This window comes from Haliotis rubra, unplaced genomic scaffold (genome assembly GCF_003918875.1).
Source record: "Haliotis rubra isolate DU_JTF1 unplaced genomic scaffold, ASM391887v1 Scf1245, whole genome shotgun sequence".
Lineage (NCBI taxonomy): Eukaryota > Metazoa > Mollusca > Gastropoda > Lepetellida > Haliotidae > Haliotis > Haliotis rubra.
The window spans coordinates 84,791-105,401 of NW_025765165.1; the positions used below are offsets into that span (position 1 = coordinate 84,791).

General features: G+C 46.2%; 1 protein-coding gene across 1 annotated transcript in view; it reads left to right on the forward strand.

Annotated features, from left to right (window-relative positions):
- LOC124266296 (BAI1-associated protein 3-like) overlaps nucleotides 1–20,611 on the forward strand; it is a gene marked incomplete at its 3' end in the record, with an annotated part of 222,224 nt that overhangs the window by 66,873 nt on the left and 134,740 nt on the right. Inside the window, 1 exon segment of the mRNA XM_046701113.1 lies at nucleotides 10,605–10,692. Within this exon segment, the coding sequence (XP_046557069.1) occupies nucleotides 10,605–10,692 (88 nt within the window).

Here is a 20,611-nt window from a genome sequence, read left to right on the forward strand (position 1 = left end):
CATTCAGTAGTTCTGTGTAGTGATGTCGTTCGTTTATACACGGTCCCATCATCACACTTTCACTTCGCCATTACAACACTTAGCACCGTATTTGATCACGTCGTTGTGTTTCATTTGGTTCAGGCTTATATACTATACCATATAATAGTGGTATATTTATTGTGCCTGTATTATGGTCTCTTAAACCTTCAGTTGTTTTGAGACTTTTGTTCTCAACTATGCTGTTATATTCATTACTTTGTATGTGCGTTTACTGGGTTTTCTGCTTCATTGCAGATCTATGTACAGCGCCAGTTGTATACATTGTCGGGGTGGGAAGTCTCGTAAAGACCCTCATCCCCGATGTTTGAATTGTACTACTCAATGTACCCCTGGCCATAAATGTGCCAGCTGCGCTGTGCTATCACCCAAGAGTTTCTCCGTTTATCTCCTGATTTCTAAGAAGCGCCTGGGACAACAGAGACGAAAGAGTATGTCTACTACTTCAACGCCGGTCTTGACGACCACTACGTCTACATCAAGTGTTGCAGCGCCCACTGTGTCAACGAGTGCTCTGTCACCACCCATTCAGATGATGACTTCGCCGCTTATGTCACCGGTGTTACAGCGTTTATGCCGGGCGCTACCGGTGCTTGAGCTTCGTCGCCGCTTGGACTGTCGGCGCCTGGCGCCGGGGCTTGGCGCCCTCACCTCCTATGCTGTTGCCGATGTTGTCTCCACAACGACAGATGGGCCAGCAGTTTGCGCTCGCGTGTCAGACACCCCAGCCAGTGTTCCCGGGGCAGGGCTTTATGCGTATCAACCACCTACGGGGTTTCCAATGCCTCAAAGCGCCTATGATGCAGACGCCATACGGCCACCAGCAGTTTGATGTGTCCACGCCAGCACTCTCTTTGACTTTACTATCAGGTCAAGCCGGTACATCAGCGCCTATGCCGTTTATGCCACCAGCAACATCGGCGCCTCTCCCCTACGGCGCCTCCAGCTTTGCCACCTTTGCCACCTCCGACGATTCACGGCACCTCTGCCTCCTCCAGCATCGGTGCTTATCCTGTCGACTGTGTCTGCTCCTGTGCCTCACGCCAACGTCTCCGTTGCGCCCCACGTCTTCGGCAGGCTTAACATAGGTCGAGACCTCGAGTAAGGCGTCTTCTGCAAAGGCGCCGTCTGCACGTAGCCGTTCCCCTTTGCCGTTTCGTTCACCGTCCTCTGAGAGAGACTTTGCCCCAGACTATGAGGAAGACATGGGCTCTAATCACCTTGGCTTTGATCACGTGTTTGACTGGATTGCTGATCGTTTAATAGTCTCAGTCCCTTCACCCGGACCTGATGTTGCAAAGTCCCTTACTATTTGGGACTCGCCTTCCTTAATGTTGCCAACACATGAGGCGGTCAGAGAGATTCTCTCTACCTTTGATGAAGATTTCGCGGGGATGTCTCTCAACCCAACTATTAAAGCGCCTAGAGTACGGCGTGATGACTATCCTATTCATGGCTTGGACTTTGCCCAGACAGTGACTAAGGTGGATGAGGAAATGAAACGTGTGACAGGCTCTTCCTCTGTCTCCTCCTATAAAGTTCAGGATACAAGGGTCGCGGCTTTGGACTTAGAGCTTAAGCGTATGCTCCGCCCTATATCGGCATTGGCGTCAGCGACTGATGCCATCACTCAGGATCTTAAGGAAATAAATCCGGATTGACTGGATCATCTCACAACTATGATGCTATGGCAGGGCAAAGTGATCACTGACCTGCGTGAGCACCTTAGGTCGGCGCTTGCCAACGTCGGCAAGGCTTCCTCTCCTTTTCTTCATGGGATTCGGAATTTCAGCGGAAATTATTCCACCAACCCTGGTCATCGTCGTCACTGTTTAACGATGCCATTCATGACGTTTATCGGCAGGTGTGTGATTTTGCCAAAGGGGAGACTGCCTTGAAAGCGTTTCAAAAGGGACAACGCCCTTCCTCCACGTCATCCAACACCTACCAGCCTCGGCGACCGTCTGTTCGGCGTGCCAGAAACTCAGCGCCGTCTCGTGGCAGGGGAGGCGGTGCCAAGCCTAGATCAGACAGGGTGGATATCAGCGTCGCCGTGCTGTTCGCCCAGGGCGACGGGGCGAGGGGCAAGTGAAGTGAGGGACGCGCGACGACTGGACATTCCCACCTCCAGTCGCCCCAGTTTATCCTACACGGTAGGTTGGAGAATAGGGATCTTTGGGAAAATTGGTCCATCCTAGAGGATCCATACATCACCGATATATTGAGGCAGGGGTTTCGGCTCCCCCTCCTCTCCGATCCACCTCTGACACTGTTCCCGCTCCGGCACAATCACTCTCAGGTTCAACACGACCTTCTAGCGGAGAACATAGCGATTTTGTTGGAGAAAAGAGCCATCGAATTACTCCCGGAAACCCATCATAACACCAGGGTTTTATTCTCCTATATTCTTAGTGCCGAAGAAAGGGTCCGCGAAAATGAGGATGATTCACAATCTGTCCTATTTCAACCAGAATTTCCTGGAACGTCCTCCGCACTTTAGAATGACGTCCCTCGAATACCTCAAATCTATGGTATGCGTCAACGACTTCCTCATCAGCCTGGACCTACAGTATGCATACCTCCATGTTCCAATACACCCCAGCGACAGGAAGTACCTGCGCTTTATTTTCAACACTCAACATTTCCAATGGGCTGTCTTCCCATTTGGAATTTCAACGGCCCCGTGGTTGTTCACAGGTATCACAACTCCTATTTCCCGGTATCTTCATTTGAGGGGCATCAATTTCGACCCATACCTGGACGATTGCCTTATGCACCTGTTAGACCGTCTACTTCTTATACAACAACAGGATTTCACCCTTCGTCTGTTGCGCCAACTAGGGTGGCTGGTCAACTTGGACAAATCGGAGCTTGTCCCGACTCACACTCTGACATTCATCGGAGGCCATTTCCAGACGGACAAAAACCTAGTTCAGATTCCTCTGGACAGGTGGGACAAGATTCAGTCTCTGATTCCGTCGCGCTCTCCCAACCTCTGTCCCTCAGAGAGTGGCAGTCGCTTCTGGGATTGTTGACGTTGGCGCAGGATCTTACCAGCAGAGGGCGTCTTCAACTTCGTCCTCTGCAGCGCTTTCTTCAACCATACATTCGTCGGGCAGACGTTCATCAACGGTTTTGCCTTCCACCTCAGTTACATCACTATCTTTTTTGGTGGACTCGCCCATTGAACGTCTTAGGAGGAGTCTCTTTGACAGAGCAGCCTCCGGATTGCCAACTGTTCGTGGACGCCTCCCTGCAGGGTTGGGGTGCTCACTTACACGACCAGACAGCCTCCGGCCTGTGGTCGGGTCAACACAGCAACTGGCATATAAACAGTCTGGAGTTGGAGGCCGTGATCCTCGCTATTCATCATTGGGCACATCGACTACGAGGAACTTGTCTTCTAGTGGCCACAGACAACACCACGGTCATATGGTACATACGAAGGCAAGGGTCGACACGCCACAGCTTCTCCTCGATCAGACTTTTCGCTCTTTCAACTGGTCGACAATCTCCACATTCTGTTGAGAGTTCGGCATATTCGGGTGCCGCGTAATATACTAGCAGGCGCTCTCTCGAGACCGACAGAGTTGCTCCCACGGAGTGGATGCTACACAAGGAGGCCTTCACTCTCCTAAGTCACGCACTGGGTTCTCCAAACATAGATCTGTTTGCCACCAGCCAAAACCATCAACTGCCAGTGTATGTATCCCCAGTCCCGGATCCAGCGGCTTGGCGGTGGATGCTCTCAGCCTATCGTGGGAGGGACTTCACGCGTATGCGTTTCCGCCACCAGTTCTATTACCCAAAGTTCTCACAAAAGTCAAGTAGACAACTTGCCTACGACTGATTTTGGTCGCGCCTTGGTGGCCGGCCAGGAACTGGTTTCCCGTTCTAAAAAGTCTAGTGGTAGGAGATCCCTTGCCTCTACCCACGTGGAGGAACGTTCTCGTGCACCCTCACAGCTGTCTTCCGCATCCGGCTCCAGACCGATTCAATCTGCACGCATGGACCATTTGCAGAAAGCACTGAGTGCTAAGGGTTTTTCGGCTAGAGCAGCCAAAGCCATTGGGACGGCGCACAGAACTTCTACTAGACATTTGTATGACGACAAGTGGCAGTCGTTTGAACGCTTTTGTGTTACCAGGAAGCAGGATCCGCTGAAAGTGTCTCCTCAGTTCATAGCAGACTTCTTACTTTATCTCCAAACGTTCAGGCGTCTGAAGGGAGGCACCATTGCCACGTATTTGGCGGCAATTAGCTCTGTTTTAGCGATTCCCACTGACAGAAGGATTTCCAAAATCCCAGAATTACAGGCCATGCTTCGCTCATTCCGACTTGAAGACCAGAAGTTGAAGTTTCGTCCGCCGGCATGGAATCTCAACACTGTTTTAGACCATCTCCGTGGTGCACCTTATGAACCTCTTGATAACGCTTCCCTCGCTGATTTATCCAGGAAGACGGCTTTTCTGTTGTCATTAGCGACTGCGGCTAGAGTGAGTGAGGTTCACGCCCTTGACGTGACTAGGATCAAGTTTGAACGTCGTCGTCATGGTTCTGTGCACTTAGGTCTGTGTTGGGATTTCATCGCTAAAAATCAACTACCAGGTCAACCTGATCGACAGTTTTCCATCCCGCCATTATCATCTATTGTTGGCTCCGATTTGTGCGCTCAAAACTTACATTGATCGCACCAAAGGCCTCCGTGGTACAAGGAAACGGTTATTTCTTCCCCTGTCCCGGGCGTCACAGTCAGATGTCAGCAAAAACACAATTGCCTTATGGTTAAGAACAACCATTCTTCAGGCATATAAAGCGGCTTGGAGCACTTGCTTCGACTATGGCACTTCACAGTAATTGCACTGTGTCATCCATTATGCAAGGTTGTTTTTGGCGGTCGGACACAGTGTTTGCCAGTCATTATTTGCGTGACATGGCTGTCAAGGACGTTAACGATGTCCACAGCTTCGGACCATTGGTGGTTGCTCAGCAACTCGCCATTCCCCGAAGAAAGTGACCCTCCTGCCTTGTGTTTTCCTTCCCACGGACCACCATGTGGGGAATGAGTTGTTTTTCTTCAGAAACAACTAGGTATGTCAGTTAAGGAGTTATCCTTGTTTTTTCAAGTCCATGCTTTTTACTGCATTCCTTAAGCTTCACCCGCTTTAAAATTAGTGGTTTCTTTTCATTTAAGGCGCCCAGTCTTATTTGGAATTACCGCTACCTGATCGTCACTTTCGCTAATTCGCTCTCTGTTATAGGCGTTATTAACGCTTCGAGCACGGGATTATGGATTGAGCTGGCTGCTATTACGTAAAGCGGCGATCCCTCAGATGACACGCTCACCTTCCAGGCTGTCGGATAAAGTGCAGGAAGTAAGTAGTGCAGGATTAGTTAAAAATTTAGTAAAATCTAAATATTTTTTATATTTGTATACTTAACCTGCACTACTTATGATAAGGGATCACCCTGTGCTATCAGCTACCTCCCCGCTTACTTTTGCCATCTGTGGGATTTCTGGCAATAATCTGAGGTGGCTGACGTCACCTTCCGGTGACGCATGCGCAGACGAGTAAGCAGCCGAGACCAGGAAGTGATTGCAGTTCTACGTCTTTTTGACATCGTCTGGCAAGCCACGCTTTTCGAGCCGTAAGCAATAAGTGCAGGAAGTAAGTAGTGCAGGATAAGTATACAAATATAAAAAATATTTAGATTTTACTAATTTTGTATCTTTCATTTGTTTATCACAAATAATATCATATTTCTAAAACATTATTATGTAAGTATCTTTCAACAGGTGAATTTGTTCTGAAATAAACATCTGCTACTAAGCCCAGAACATCTTTTGATGACACCAGCATAAAGAGGAGTGTTTCATGTATTATCATGAATTAATTAGAGCAGTCAATTAACACCAGTAACGGACAATGGTGGTTTGGACAGGAATGGTAACAGGATGGACATAAACCTCAAACAAATTAATTCAACATAGAAACAGGTAACATGACAGGAAATAATGATGTCATTTACTTCAACTGTTAACCCTATTTTGGACAGACAGTAAAATGTGTATTAGAAATTGTAACTTGTAACAAATATGGCATGTTTTCTTCCATGCTGTGGTAATGGTTTGGACATTTGTTATATTAATATATAACTTTTTTTTCTTTGAGAGGCATTTTAGAAGTTGTATAGATGAAAGAAAACCATGTTCATTGGATAGTCAACTTCTTTATTGCAATGAGTGCGACGTTTCGGTGTAGGTACTCATTGCAAGAAAGAAGTTGACTATCCATAGAACTGGGTTTTCCTTAATATAAAACTTGTGAATAAATGTTTGGCAAATTATAGCTTCTAAAGAATAGAAAATATCTGTCTTGATTTAAAAATAACTTATAATTCAAAGAAAAGAGCATTTAGCGATCAATAATTGAGTTTTAGTAACAGTAGTAACATTATTGGTAACGGTAAGGACATCAGTGTAACAAACGAATGTTATCCCTCTAAACACTTGAAAAAGATTAAATTCTGAAAGGTACTGCAACAACTATGATACTGTACACATGGTCATACTACACAGGCCACTGCATAGATATCATTTTGCTGTTGATATTATGGTGCAATATTAGTCTCCAACAGCCTACACTGGGTGATTATGCAGACACCAGTCATTTCAGGCATCTTGTATGTGACCCCCCCAAAAAGTAGTAAATATAGGTATTCCATTCTTTAGCGGCGGGGGACATTGCCATATCAGTGGCAAACACTTGTTTTTGTTAACAGCGAGATGGTAACAAATATTCATCAAATACAAAGGTTTGGACAACATATTAGCAGCTAGCAATATTCTAAGTACATGGTAGTCTTACAGTTAAAGTCAAAACAGGCTACACTAAAACAATCTTTCAAGGTTGGAATACAATTTAGTTCATTACCATTACTACATTTTGTCCAAACCGTTACCTTAGATTTTTGTTGAGAATCTTGAGATCTGTGATCATGCCAACAGATGAGGGGATGACTGGAAGTGTGAATCCGCAATCTGTGTCTAAGTGTCTAAGCAGATCTGATTGGTAAAGAAGTAAGGAACTTGTTTGATGATCTGAGTCAATACTTAATACTGCCTGGTCTGGAGGCACAAAGGGCCCTAGCTCCTCTTCCATGACCTTTGTTGTTGTTGGAGACATCACGAGTGGACGAAGATTGGGATCTAGAGTCCGAAGCCCCAATGAATGCAGATCGCTGAAAGGAATCCAAAGCTAATTGTTGCAGCATACTTAGCTTCAATTACCTGCTGATATTGGCTGTTAAAGGTGGCTGAAGAACCCAAGGATTGTTGAAATAGCTGTTCTTTGGCTGTTTCCGGGTAGATTCCTAACAGAACTTAAATGGTGGAATCATTCCAGGGAGTCAGATGACCCAGTGCATTCACCTGAGCTTGAGTGGCATCCAATACTCCTTGATAAAAAACATCGAGAAACAAATGTGTTAAAGCGGCCTCATGAGTTGACCTAGCTACTTAGTGTCCTTCATCACTCCCGAAATAATCCTGGAAGACAGGTGGAAGTAGAGCATGGACCCCTACAGCGAACCAGTTAGTTAGGAAATAAAGTTTGCTCTACCCCAATGTGTTTTGTAATAAAGTATAGTTTTCCCCTGAACTATTATAATTAAAGCACGAGGACGTTAGTCCGAGTGCTTTGATGTTATAATAGTTCAGGGCAAAACTATACTTTATTACAAAACACATTGGGGTAGAGCAAACTTTACATCTTTTCTAAGATGCTAAATTTAATTCTTTCTAAGGATAATTACGATTAAATTAAGGCAGAAAACAAACGACGTTGTCGGTGGCCTAAATTAAGAATGCTCGCACAGGGCTTACTGGCGCGCTGTTCTATTGATATGTCTGCCCCCCTACGTTAAGACGAACGTTACCAGAAAAAAACAAATGATAACAGTTTGATGACAGTTTACGTTCGGATTAAATATCTTCTCTGAATTATTTTAATTACATCTGTCATTAACGTAAACCATATGGGGCAATATGAATGTCGCATTTCTACTACCAACGTAAGTTTAGATCAGTACATCCAGATGAAGCTGAGTAGTCAAGGGACATTCCACGATTGCATTGTGGGAATGTAAACATTGCGAACGTTACCGTGTCGCTGAAAACTTGTGAGTCGAATTGACACATTTTAACGGTCGTAAAACATAAATGTAATGTTTCCACCAGTGATGTTAGCTGCGTGAAGCAACTGCATACCAAGAAATGGGATGCAACGGAGTAGTTTACTGTAGGAGGCCGTACGAGGCGATGACAACTGACATGCATCGTGACGTCGCTTACATTGTGACGTAATGTAAAATGGTTCGATTACGAGGGGGCACACTAGAATGGCGCAGTGACGGGATAACGTCATTCAATTGTTACGTCATCAAAAAACTATACCTTTATTGTCTGATAATGTATTTTTTTGTCGATTGTTCTAAACGCTAGGCATCTTAGAATGTAGCATAATCTTGACTGATGATGTAGCTACTTGATCAAATTCACGTAAATCCTTTTTGGAAGATGGACGAAGGGATCCTTCTTGGCCTTAGAGTCAAGTTGGGTAAAGTCTCTGTCCAGCTCTGGTGGAAGTCTGGTTTCAAAGGCAGAGTACAGAGGTAAAATCCATGTAGAAGTTCTAACTTCTCCCGAAATGTCTAAGTAGGTGCTTAATCTTCCTCAGAAGTGTCCGTGGAAGGCATATTTAACAAACCCTCTATCATGACAATCTTTGTGTGCCACACAAGGTAAACACTGGGACCCTCCGAGTCCGTGAAGTCTGGGGCAAGTGGGATGATTGGTGGGTTATCTATCACCATGTGCCCTTATGACACTGACCCACAATTGCCGGCCGAATCTCTCTGGGCTGACCCCAGAACGTGACCTGATCATGGGCCACTGGGTCAAGCCCGTTGGTCTTTTGCCCGTGCAGGAACAGCAGCCTGCCGAGCGGGCCCACCAATAATGGCCCATGAGGCTTGTGCTTTGGGTAAATCCTACTGTCTGTCGACCCTGTCAACATTGTCCTGCCCGCTCGAAGACTGCTGCCTCACCCACGGAGATCAGCGCTCAGCTTCAGACTCGGTACACAGCTTTCCCATGTAGAGCACCAAACCATCCTAAGGGTGATGACTCTGGACTATGGCGTCGTACGTTTCTGGTCCGCTTATGTGGTCTGCCCTTGTAACATGTTAAACTTAGCCTAAGTCCTTGACTAGATATCTGCGAGGGACTAATTCATGGAGGCGTTAAGATCTTTCTTAAAAGATGAATAACGCCGTAATGGCGTCAAGATTTGTAGAGAGAGATTGAGAAGAGGATTTAACATGTTTAGGGGGGCTCAAAAGACAAAGAAAACTTCATTAGGATTAGAACAAGCAGCGTCCATTTTAACCCAGTCTTCATCAGATAAACCTTGACAGAGCAAGCAGCGACATGAAGGTCCTATATGATACACATGGTACATAAAGAGTGAGGGTTCCCATCCGACATAAATTTTTTACACCGGAAAATGGCAAAAAACGAGTCCAATCACAAAGTCAAAGTCACCCAAAATTCACACAAAACTTGCGATTGTTCAAAATCCAATATTATAACACTGACCAATCGATGCAATGAAAAAAGTTTAAGAAAACTTAAGATTCACTTCCAATCTGTAAACACGTCCTGTATGTGGCCCTTACAGAAATATTATGAGGATTTCAAATGGCTGTGCTGCAATGTCACAGCTAATGGAGATAATTACACTTGACGACAAAGGCATACCACTAAAGATAACTTTGACTTAGCTTATTTTTTCATTTCCATTTCTGCATGTCTCACAGATAAAAGGCAAACATTATTCAGAGGGAACATTTATGATAATAATTATATACATTAATATGCCTGATATATGCTTTAATATGCTTGTATATACATTAATATGCCTGATATATACTTTAGTATGTTAAATGATTCCATGCATTCATAGATTGTAGGTCCCTAGTTGGATTGTCACCTTGTTTTTGAACAGACGCTTGAAAAGTAATTAAATCTGATCACCTGACACCTCACAAATATGTACGTAGCACTGCTCTACAACCACTGCACTACAACCTGGCTGAGTAGGGGGCAACGGACACATCTTTATCCCTGTAAGACTGTGAGCCAATAATGAGGAGGGCACAGCTGCTGATGCATCAGAGTCATGTACACAGGTCGTATTTGCAAATGTTTGTCCGATCACAGTGACAGGATCAATACTTCTCATTCTATATTCATGCACTGATGGCAGTGAGAGCTGACTCCGGACAGGTAAACTGTACCCAGACCTGCTGCAGTGTTCACATGGTTGTCTGAACACAGGGGACACGGCAGTGGGAGCAGTCCACCACGCCGTCGACTTCAGCCCTGGTACAGCCATACATGAGCTGCGTGAACATGGACATGTGTGCCTCCTCTGTCTTGTGAAAGATGCAGCTGTTCATGGAATGGTGATTCTGTAAAGTGACAGTATGCTTCCTGTTTTCAGGGTACAGGAATCCGATGGAAATTTCTTTGAGAGCTTTACAGCTCTAGCCTGGAGGCAGGAAAATAAACGCCTTCGACTAGCAAGTGAGGTAAGACAACTCCTTATGTATGATTCTCTTACTAAGTTGAAGAAGCTAGATGATTTACAAGATCAATTTCCCTAACACTGAAATCACAAAAATTCCCTGTATACCTCTAGTAGGATACACATCTAGGTACATAACCACTGACATTCCCTAAACACCTGTAGTAGGATACACATCTAGAGACATCACCACTGACATTCCTTAAACACCTGTAGTAGGATACACATCTAGAGACATCACCACTGACATTCCTTAAACACCTGTAGTAGGATACACATCTAGGTACATAACAACCTTGTTTCAAAGCATATGATGACCAAATGCAACTGTACATATTTGCTTATTTCAGATGGCTCCATGCAATGGTAGGCATAACACATTTACTATTGACATAGTTGAGACTGACTAACAAAGTTCATCTTTCAACACAGAGTGAACCAGTACTGCTAACATGTTTGCATGAGGACATTGTTCATGCCTGTTGTATTTCACCCAGGAACTATGCTACTAACACCAATGAGAATTGCTGATATGGTTGTATTTCACCCAGGAACTATGTTACTAACACCAATGAGAATTGCTGGTATGGTTGTATTTCACCCAGGAACTATGCTACTAACACCAATGAGAATTGCTGGTATGGTTGTATTTCACCCAGGAACTATGCTACTAACACCAATGAGAATTGCTGGTATGGTTGTATTTCACCCAGGAACTATGTTACTAACACCAATGAGAATTGCTGGTATGGTTGTATTTCACCCAGGAACTATGTTACTAACACCAATGAGAATTGCTGATATGGTTGTATTTCACCCAGGAACTATGTTACTAACACCAATGAGAATTGCTGATATGGTTGTATTTCACCCAGGAGCTATGTTACTAACACCAATGAAAGTCTCATTCATGCAGACCTTGGGGAAGAGTGCCTGTAACCTCATTGATGCAGTACTTGGGGTAGAGTGCCTGTTACCTCATTAATGCAGGACTTGGGGTAGAGTGCCTGTAACCTCATTGATGCAGTACTTGGGGTAGAATGCCTGTAACCTCATTGATACAGTACTTGGGGGAGAGTGCCTGTAACCTCATTTATGCAGTACTTGAGGTAGAGTGCCTGTAACCTCATTTATGCAGTACTTGAGGTAGAGTGCCTGTAACCTCATTTATGCAGTACTTTGGGGGAGTGCCTGTAACTTCATTAATACAATACTCACTGTAGAGTGCCTGTAACCTCATTGATGCAGTACTTGGTGTAGAGTGCCTGTAACCTCATTTATGCAGGACTTGGGGTAGAGTGCCTGTAACCTCATTTATGCAATACTCCAGTCCATGTAGAGCGCATGTAACCTAATTGATGCAATACTTGGGGGTAGATCGCCTGTAACCTCATTGATGCAGAACTTTGGTAGAGTGCCTGTAACCAAATAGATGCAATACTCCATGTAGAGTGCCTGTAACCTCATTAGTGTAGTACTTTTGGGAGAGTACCTGTAACCTAATAGATACAGTACTTGGGGGTAGATCGCCTGTAACCTCATGGATGCAATACTCCTGGTAGAGTGCCTGTAACCTCATTGATACGGTACTCCCTGTAGAATGCCTGTAACCTCATGGATGCAATACTCCCGGTAGAGTGCCTGTAACCTCATTGATATGGTACTCCTGGTAGAGTGCCTGTAACCTCATTGATGTGGTACTCCCTGTAGAATGCCTGTAACCTCATTGATGCAGTACTCCCGGTAGAATGCCTGTAACCTCATGGATGCAATACTCCTGGTAGAGTGCCTGTAACCTCATTGATACGGTACTCCCTGTAGAATGCCTGTAACCTCATTGATGCGGTACTCCCGGTAGAGTGCCTGTAACCTCATTGATGCGGTACTCCCGGTAGAGTGCCTGTAACCTCATTGATGCAGTACTCCCGGGAGAGTGCCTGTAACCTCATTGATACGGTACTCCCTGTAGAATGCCTGTAACCTCATTGATGCAATACTCCCGGTAGAGTGCCTGTAACCTCATTGATATGGTACTCCTGGTAGAGTGCCTGTAACCTCATTGATGCAGTACTCCCGGTAGAATGCCTGTAACCTCATGGATGCAATACTCCTGGTAGAGTGCCTGTAACCTCATTGATACGGTACTCCCTGTAGAATGCCTGTAACCTCATGGATGCAATACTCCCGGTAGAGTGCCTGTAACCTCATTGATATGGTACTCCTGGTAGAGTGCCTGTAACCTCATTGATGTGGTACTCCCTGTAGAATGCCTGTAACCTCATTGATGCGGTACTCCCGGTAGAATGCCTGTAACCTCATGGATGCAATACTCCCGGTAGAATGCCTGTAACCTCATGGATGCGGTACTCCCGGTAGAGTGCCTGTAACCTCATTGATGCAGTACTCCCGGTAGAGTGCCTGTAACCTCATTGATGCAGTACTCCCGGTAGAATGCCTGTAACCTCATTGATGCAATACTCCCGGTAGAATGCCTGTAACCTCATTGATGCGGTACTCCCGGTAGAGTGCCTGTAACCTCATTGATGCAGTACTCCCGGTAGAGTGCCTGTAACCTCATTGATGCAGTACTCCCGGTAGAATGCCTGTAACCTCATTGATGCAATACTCCCGGTAGAATGCCTGTAACCTCATTGATGCAGTACTCCCGGTAGAATGCCTGTAACCTCATTGATGCAATACTCCCGGTAGAGTGCCTGTAACCTCATTGATGCAGTGCTTGGGTTGGAGGGGCTTTGACCTATTGATACCACAGTGAGGCTACCGTATAGGACAAGCTCTCTTACTTAATCTTCTCTCTATTTCAGTAGAATTTTCATTTTCGCTTTCATGTTCCGATCAAGAGCTGCCAAGCTTTGCCAGTCTGTGGTTGTGTTTACTCATTCCTCTCAACAAACTGTTTTCCATGTTCTTGGTCATACTTGAACTTTCAGGAATAACAAAGACATTTCACCGTTGCCTGGAAACAGGGAGTGATAAGCATCCTGCATTTTTCAGCTTTGTTGAACAGATCAGATAAAATAGTTCCATGTAAATCCTTCAAGAGTTTGATGTATTTTATAATCATCCTGTAGGATTTTTAGTCCAATTAAAAACAAATAGTAAATGCCAAAGTTGATGTGAAAGTTGTGTGAGTGTGTGAGATCTACATATTGTCCTTCTTCTGACTTGCCGATAAGGCTTAGTTCTGATGTAGTGCACCTGCAGGCATCTTCCCTTCTTCTGACTTGCCGATAAGGCTTAGTTCTGATGTAGTGCACCTGCAGGCATCTTTCCTTCTTCTGACTTGCCGATAAGGCCTAGTTCTGATGAAGTGCACCTGCAGGCATCTTTCCTCCTCCTGACTTGCCGATAAGGCTTAGTTCTGATGTAGTGCACCTGCAGGCATCTTTCCTCCTTCTGACTTGCCGATAAGGCTTAGTTCTTATGTAGTGCACCTGCAGGCATCTTTCCTCCTCCTGACTTGCCGATAAGGCTTAGTTCTGATGTAGTGCACCTGCAGGCATCTTTCCTCCTCCTGACTTGCCGATAAGGCTTAGTTCTGATGTAGTGCACCTGCAGGCATCTTTCCTTCTTCTGACTTGCCGATAAGGCTTAGTTCTGATGTAGTGCACCTGCAGGCATCTTTCCTTCTTCTGACTTGCCGATAAGGCTTAGTTCTGATGAAGTGCACCTGCAGGCATCTGTCCTCCTCCTGACTTGCCGATAAGGCTTAGTTCTGATGTAGTGCACCTGCAGGCATCTTTCCTTCTTCTGACTTGCCCATAAGGCTTAGTTCTGATGTAGTGCACCTGCAGGCATCTTTCCTCCTCCTGACTTGCCGATAAGGCTTAGTTCTGATGTAGTGCACCTGCAGGCATCTTTCCTTCTTCTGACTTGCCGATAAGGCTTAGTTCTGATGTAGTGCACCTGCAGGCATCTTTCCTCCTCCTGACTTGCCGATAAGGCTTAGTTCTTATGTAGTGCACCTGCAGGCATCTTTCCTCCTCCTGACTTGCCGATACTGCAGGCATCTTTCCTTCTTCTGACTTGCCGATAAGGCTTAGTTCTGATATAGTGCACCTGCAGGTATCTTTCCTTCTTCTGACTTGCCCATAAGGCTTAGTTCTGATGTAGTGCACCTGCAGGCATCTTTCCTCCTCCTGACTTGCCCATAAGGCTTAGTTCTGATGTAGTGCACCTGCAGGCATCTTTCCTTCTTCTGACTTGCCGATAAGGCTTAGTTCTTATGTAGTGCACCTGCAGGCATCTTTCCTCCTCCTGATTTGCCCATAAGGCTTAGTTCTGATGTAGTGCACCTGCAGGCATCTTTACTTCTAACTTGCCGATAAGGCTTAGTTCTTATGTAGTGCACCTACAGGCATCTTTCCTCCTCCTGACTTGCCAATAAGGCTTAGTTCTTATGTAGTGCACCTGCAGGCATCTTTCCTTCTTCTGACTTGCCGATAAGGCTTAGTTCTGATGTAGTGCACCTGCAGGCATCTTTCCTCCTCTTGACTTGCCGATAAGGCTTAGTTCTCATGTAGTGCACCTGCAGGCATCTTTCCTCCTTCTGACTTGCCGATAAGGCTTAGTTCTGATATAGTGCTTCTGCAGGCATCTTTCCTTCTTCTGACTTGCCGATAAGGCTTAGTTCTTCAGGCATCTTTCCTTCTTCTGACTTGCCCATAAGGCTTAGTTCTGATGTAGTGCACCTGCAGGCATCTTTCCTCCTCCTGACTTGCCGATAAGGCTTAGTTCTGATGTAGTGCACCTGCAGGCATCTTTTCCTTCTTCTGACTTGCCCATATAAGGCTTAGTTCTGATGTATGTGCACCTGCAGGCATCTTTCCTTCTTCTGACTTGCCGATAAGGCTTAGTTCTGATGTAGTGCACCTGCAGGCATCTTTCCTTCTTCTGACTTGCCGATAAGGCTTAGTTCTGATGTAGTGCACCTGCAGGCATCTTTCCTTCTTCTGACTTGCCGATAAGGCTTAGTTCTGATATAGTGCACCTGCAGGCATCTTTCCTTCTTCTAACTTGCCGATAAGGCTTAGTTCTTATGTAGTGCACCTGCAGGCATCTTTCCTTCTTCTGACTTGCCCATAAGGCTTAGTTCTGATGTAGTGCACCTGCAGGCATCTTTCCTTCTTCTGACTTGCCGATAAGGCTTAGTTCTGATATAGTGCACCTGCAGGCATCTTTCCTCCTCCTGACTTGCCGATAAGGCTTAGTTCTGATGTAGTGCACCTGCAGGCATCTTTCCTTCTTCTGACTTGCCGATAAGGCTTAGTTCTGATGTAGTGCACCTGCAGGTATCTTTCCTTCTTCTGACTTGCCCATAAGGCTTAGTTCTGATATAGTGCACCTGCAGGCATCTTTCCTTCTTCTGACTTGCCCATAAGGGCTTGCAGGTTCTTGATGTAGTGCACCTGCAGGCATCTTTCCTCCTTCTGACTTGCCGATAAGGCTTAGTTCTGATGTAGTGCACCTGCAGGCATCTTTCCTCCTCCTTACTTGCCGATAAGGCTTAGTTCTGATGTAGTGCACCTGCAGGCATCTTTCCTTCTTCTGACTTGCCGATAAGGCTTAGTTCTGATGTAGTGCACCTGCAGGCATCTTTCCTTCTTCTGACTTGCCGATAAGGCTTAGTTCTGATGTAGTGCACCTGCAGGCATCTTTCCTTCTTCTGACTTGCCGATAAGGCTTAGTTCTGATGTAGTGCACCTGCAGGCATCTTTCCTTCTTCTGACTTGCCGATAAGGCTTAGTTCTGATGTAGTGCACCTGCAGGCATCTTTCCTTCTTCTGACTTGCCGATAAGGCTTAGTTCTGATGTAGTGCACCTGCAGGCATCTTTCCTCCTCTTGACTTGCCGATAAGGCTTAGTTCTGATGTAGTGCACCTGCAGGCATCTTTCCTCCTCCTGCTGCTCTGTAGCACGTACTGTAGCACATTGGTTCCTGCTGCTCTTTAGCACATTGGTTCCATTTACCAGCTCTACTTAGCATTAGGACCACATACTTTTAACCTTGTCATGTCTTGTTAAAATACAACCTTTATGCTAATGCCAGTGCAAATTAATACCAGTATGAATGTATTTTGATTTGGGGCTTATCATAATGTCATGTTCATTTCTCCCTTCCTTATTTATCGTTGGTGCACTACATCAGAACTAAGCCATTATCTCCCGTCATGTAACCAGTCGTCAAGGGGAGTAGTTACTCAGTGGACAAGGCAGCACTAGTATACCCACAAACAGCCTACTACATGATCTCCCGTCATGTAACCAGTCTACATCACCCTTCACCCACAGACAACCCCTGGCCACCCACAGACATCACCCTTCACCCACAGACAACCCCTGGCAACCCACAGACATCACCCTTCACCTACAGACAATCCCTGGCCACCCACAGACATCACCATTCACCCACACACAACCCCTGGCAACCCACAGACATCACCCTTCACCCATAAACAACCCCTGACCTGCTACAGACATCAACCTTCACCTACACACAACCCCTGGCCACCCACATACACCACCCTTCACCTACACACAACCCCTGGCCACCCACAGACATCACCCTTCACCCATAAACAACCCCTTGACCCACAGACAACCCCTGACCTGCTACAGACATCACCCTTTACCCACACACAACCCCTGGCCACCCATATACATCACCCTTCACCCACACACAAACCCTGGCCACCCACTGACATCACCCTTCACCCACACACAACCCCTGGCAACCCATATACATCACCCTTTACCCACACACAACCCCTGGCCACTCATATACATCACCCTTCACCCACACACAACCCCTGGCCACCCATATACATCACCCTTCACCCACACACAACCCCTGGCCACCCATATACATCACCCTTCACCAACACACAACCCCTGGCCACCCATATACATCACCCTTTACCCACACACAACCCCTGACCTCCTACAGACATCACCCTTTACCCACACACAACCCCTGGCCACCCACAGACATCACCCTTTCACCCACAGACAATCCCTGGCCACCCACCTGACATCACCCTTCACCCACACAACCCTAAGTTACCCACAGACATCACCCCTTCACCCAATAAACAACCCCTGACCATCCATTGTCCACTATTCCACCCTTCCGTCCACCCCTGGTTGTCCACCCAGCCACCCTGTCCATGCCTGGTGTCCTGCATGGCCATCCTTCCACCCTGTTGTCCCTTCTTGTCCACCATTCCATTCCATCCACTATTCCTTCCATCCTTCCTGTTTCATTCCTCCTGGTGTCCTTCATCCATCCACCACCACTGTCCACCCACCATGCCATCCTTCCTATTTCCATGTCCATTCCACTATTCCATCCTTCCTGACCCCTATTCCATATGGATCCTTCTCCATTTTCAGCCCCATTCCTGACTTCCATCCTTCCACTATTCCATGTCCCTTCCTTCCATTACCATGGTTGTCCATTCCTGGTCCACTAAGACCCCTATTCCATGGATCACCTTCCTTATTTTCCTTCAGTCTATTTTCCTTCATCCTTATCTGGTTTGTCCTTCCTTGTCATCCATTCCTGAATGAACCACATCCACCATGCCATTGGGCCATCCATGCCACTGACTATTTTCCTTCCATTCAGACATCCACCTTCTTCCATGTCCATCCATTCTCTTCTGGTGTCCTTCCTATTATGATCCCATGAACTGGTTCTGAACATCCTGGCCTATTTCCATGTCCTTCCTAAGACTGTTGTCCTTCCACTATTTGTGTGTCCATCCTTATTTTATTCCTTCAGTATTATTTTATTCCATCCATGTCCATCCTTGTCCACTATTTCATTTTCCTTGTTCCTATTTTCCATATCACCATGTGTCCATCCTTGTCCTTGTGTGTCTACTTTTCATGTCCATTCCTTGTCCACCTGACTATTTTCCATGGTCGTTCATTCCTCCATATTCACAAGATCCTTCCATATGGATCACCATGTCACTATTTTCCTTCCTTGTCCATTCCTTGACCTCCTCCGTTGTCCATTCCTTGTGCCATGTCCTGTGTGTGGGTCATGGCCTTGTGCCATGTCCTCCTTGTGTGCCATGGTGTGTGCCATGTCTGTCGTCATTCCTTCCTTATTTTTCCATGTCCTTGTCCTTGACCATGGGCCGTTCCTTGTGTGGTATATACATCACCATTCACCCACACACACACTGGCCACCCATATACATCACCTCCATTCACTCCACACACACACTGGCCAGCCATATACATCACCATTCACTCTCCACACACACACTGGCCACCATATATATACATCACCTCTTCACCCACACACACTGGCCAGCCATATACATCACCATTCACTATTCCACACACACACTGGCCACCCATATACATCACCCTTCACCCACACACACTGGCCAGCCATATACATCACCCTTCACCCACACACACTGGCCACCCATATACATCACCCTTCACCCACACACACTGGCCACCCATATACATCACCCCTTCACCCACACACTGGCCACCCATATACATCACCCTTTCACCTACACACATCACCCTTCACCACTCCATCACACACACACACTGGCCACCCATATACATCACCACCCTTCACCCACACACACACTGGCCACCCATATACATCACCCTTCACACCCACACACACTGGCCACCCATATACATCACCCTTCACCCCCACACACACTGGCCACCCATATACATCACCATTCACCCACACACACTGGCCAGCCATATACATCACCCTTCACACCCACACACACTGGCCACCCATATACATCACCCTTCACCCACACACACTGGCCAGCCCATATACATCACCCTTCACCCCCACACAACCCCTGGCCACCCATATACATCATTCTTCTCCACACACACACTGGCCACCAGCCACGGACATCACCCTTCACCCACACACACTGGCCACCCATAACACATCACCCATTCACCCCACACACACACTGGCCAGCCATAAACATCACCCTTCACCCACACACACTGGCCACCCATAAACATCACCCTTCACCCACACACACTGGCCACCCATATACATCACCCTTCACCCACACACACTGGCCAGCCATAAACATCACCCTTCACCCACACACACTGGCCACCCATATACATCACCCTTCACCCACACACACTGGCCACCCATGTACATCACCCTTCACCCACACACACTGGCCAGCCATATAGAACATAAGTGGTATTCATCCTAAGAGCTTGATTTGATGTTTCAGTTGTACCATGAGGTCTTGGTTCTCCATTTAGATTATATTTCCGCTAACTTTTAGAATGGAAAGTTTGGCTGCTTATTTTGCCACTCAGAACATGATTTGTATCAACCAGTAGTTGTTAACAGGATCTCCAGCTTATGATGGTGTCCCCATCTGTACAAAGCAGGGTAAATTGTAAGGGCAGGAAACAGCTGGAATGCCTTCTCTCACTGCTATTTGTGTAAATGGAACCATTATCTTGGTGGAACTGCAGTAAACTGGCACCATAAATTTCCAAAGGGACTTTAGCTGTCAGGAAGAAACCAGGATGTTGTAAGAGACATTTGTCAACTAAAGATGGATTCCTACCCTCTACACACCTGCCTAACAACGGAGAATGCTTTATGTTCACCTTGTATGTCATAAAGCACTGTTCTGTTAACTGAATACTCTTGTGATAGAGCTCTGATTCTTTTGCCAGGTGCCTCACCTCAATTGACACAATGGAACATGTCGACACTGTCTGGGCCTTTATTGACACAATGTAACATGTAGACACTGTCTGGGCCTTTATTGACACCATGTACCATGTAGACACAATCTTGGCCTTTATTGACACCATGTAACATGAAGACACTTTCTGGGCCTTTATTCAAACAATGTAACATGTAG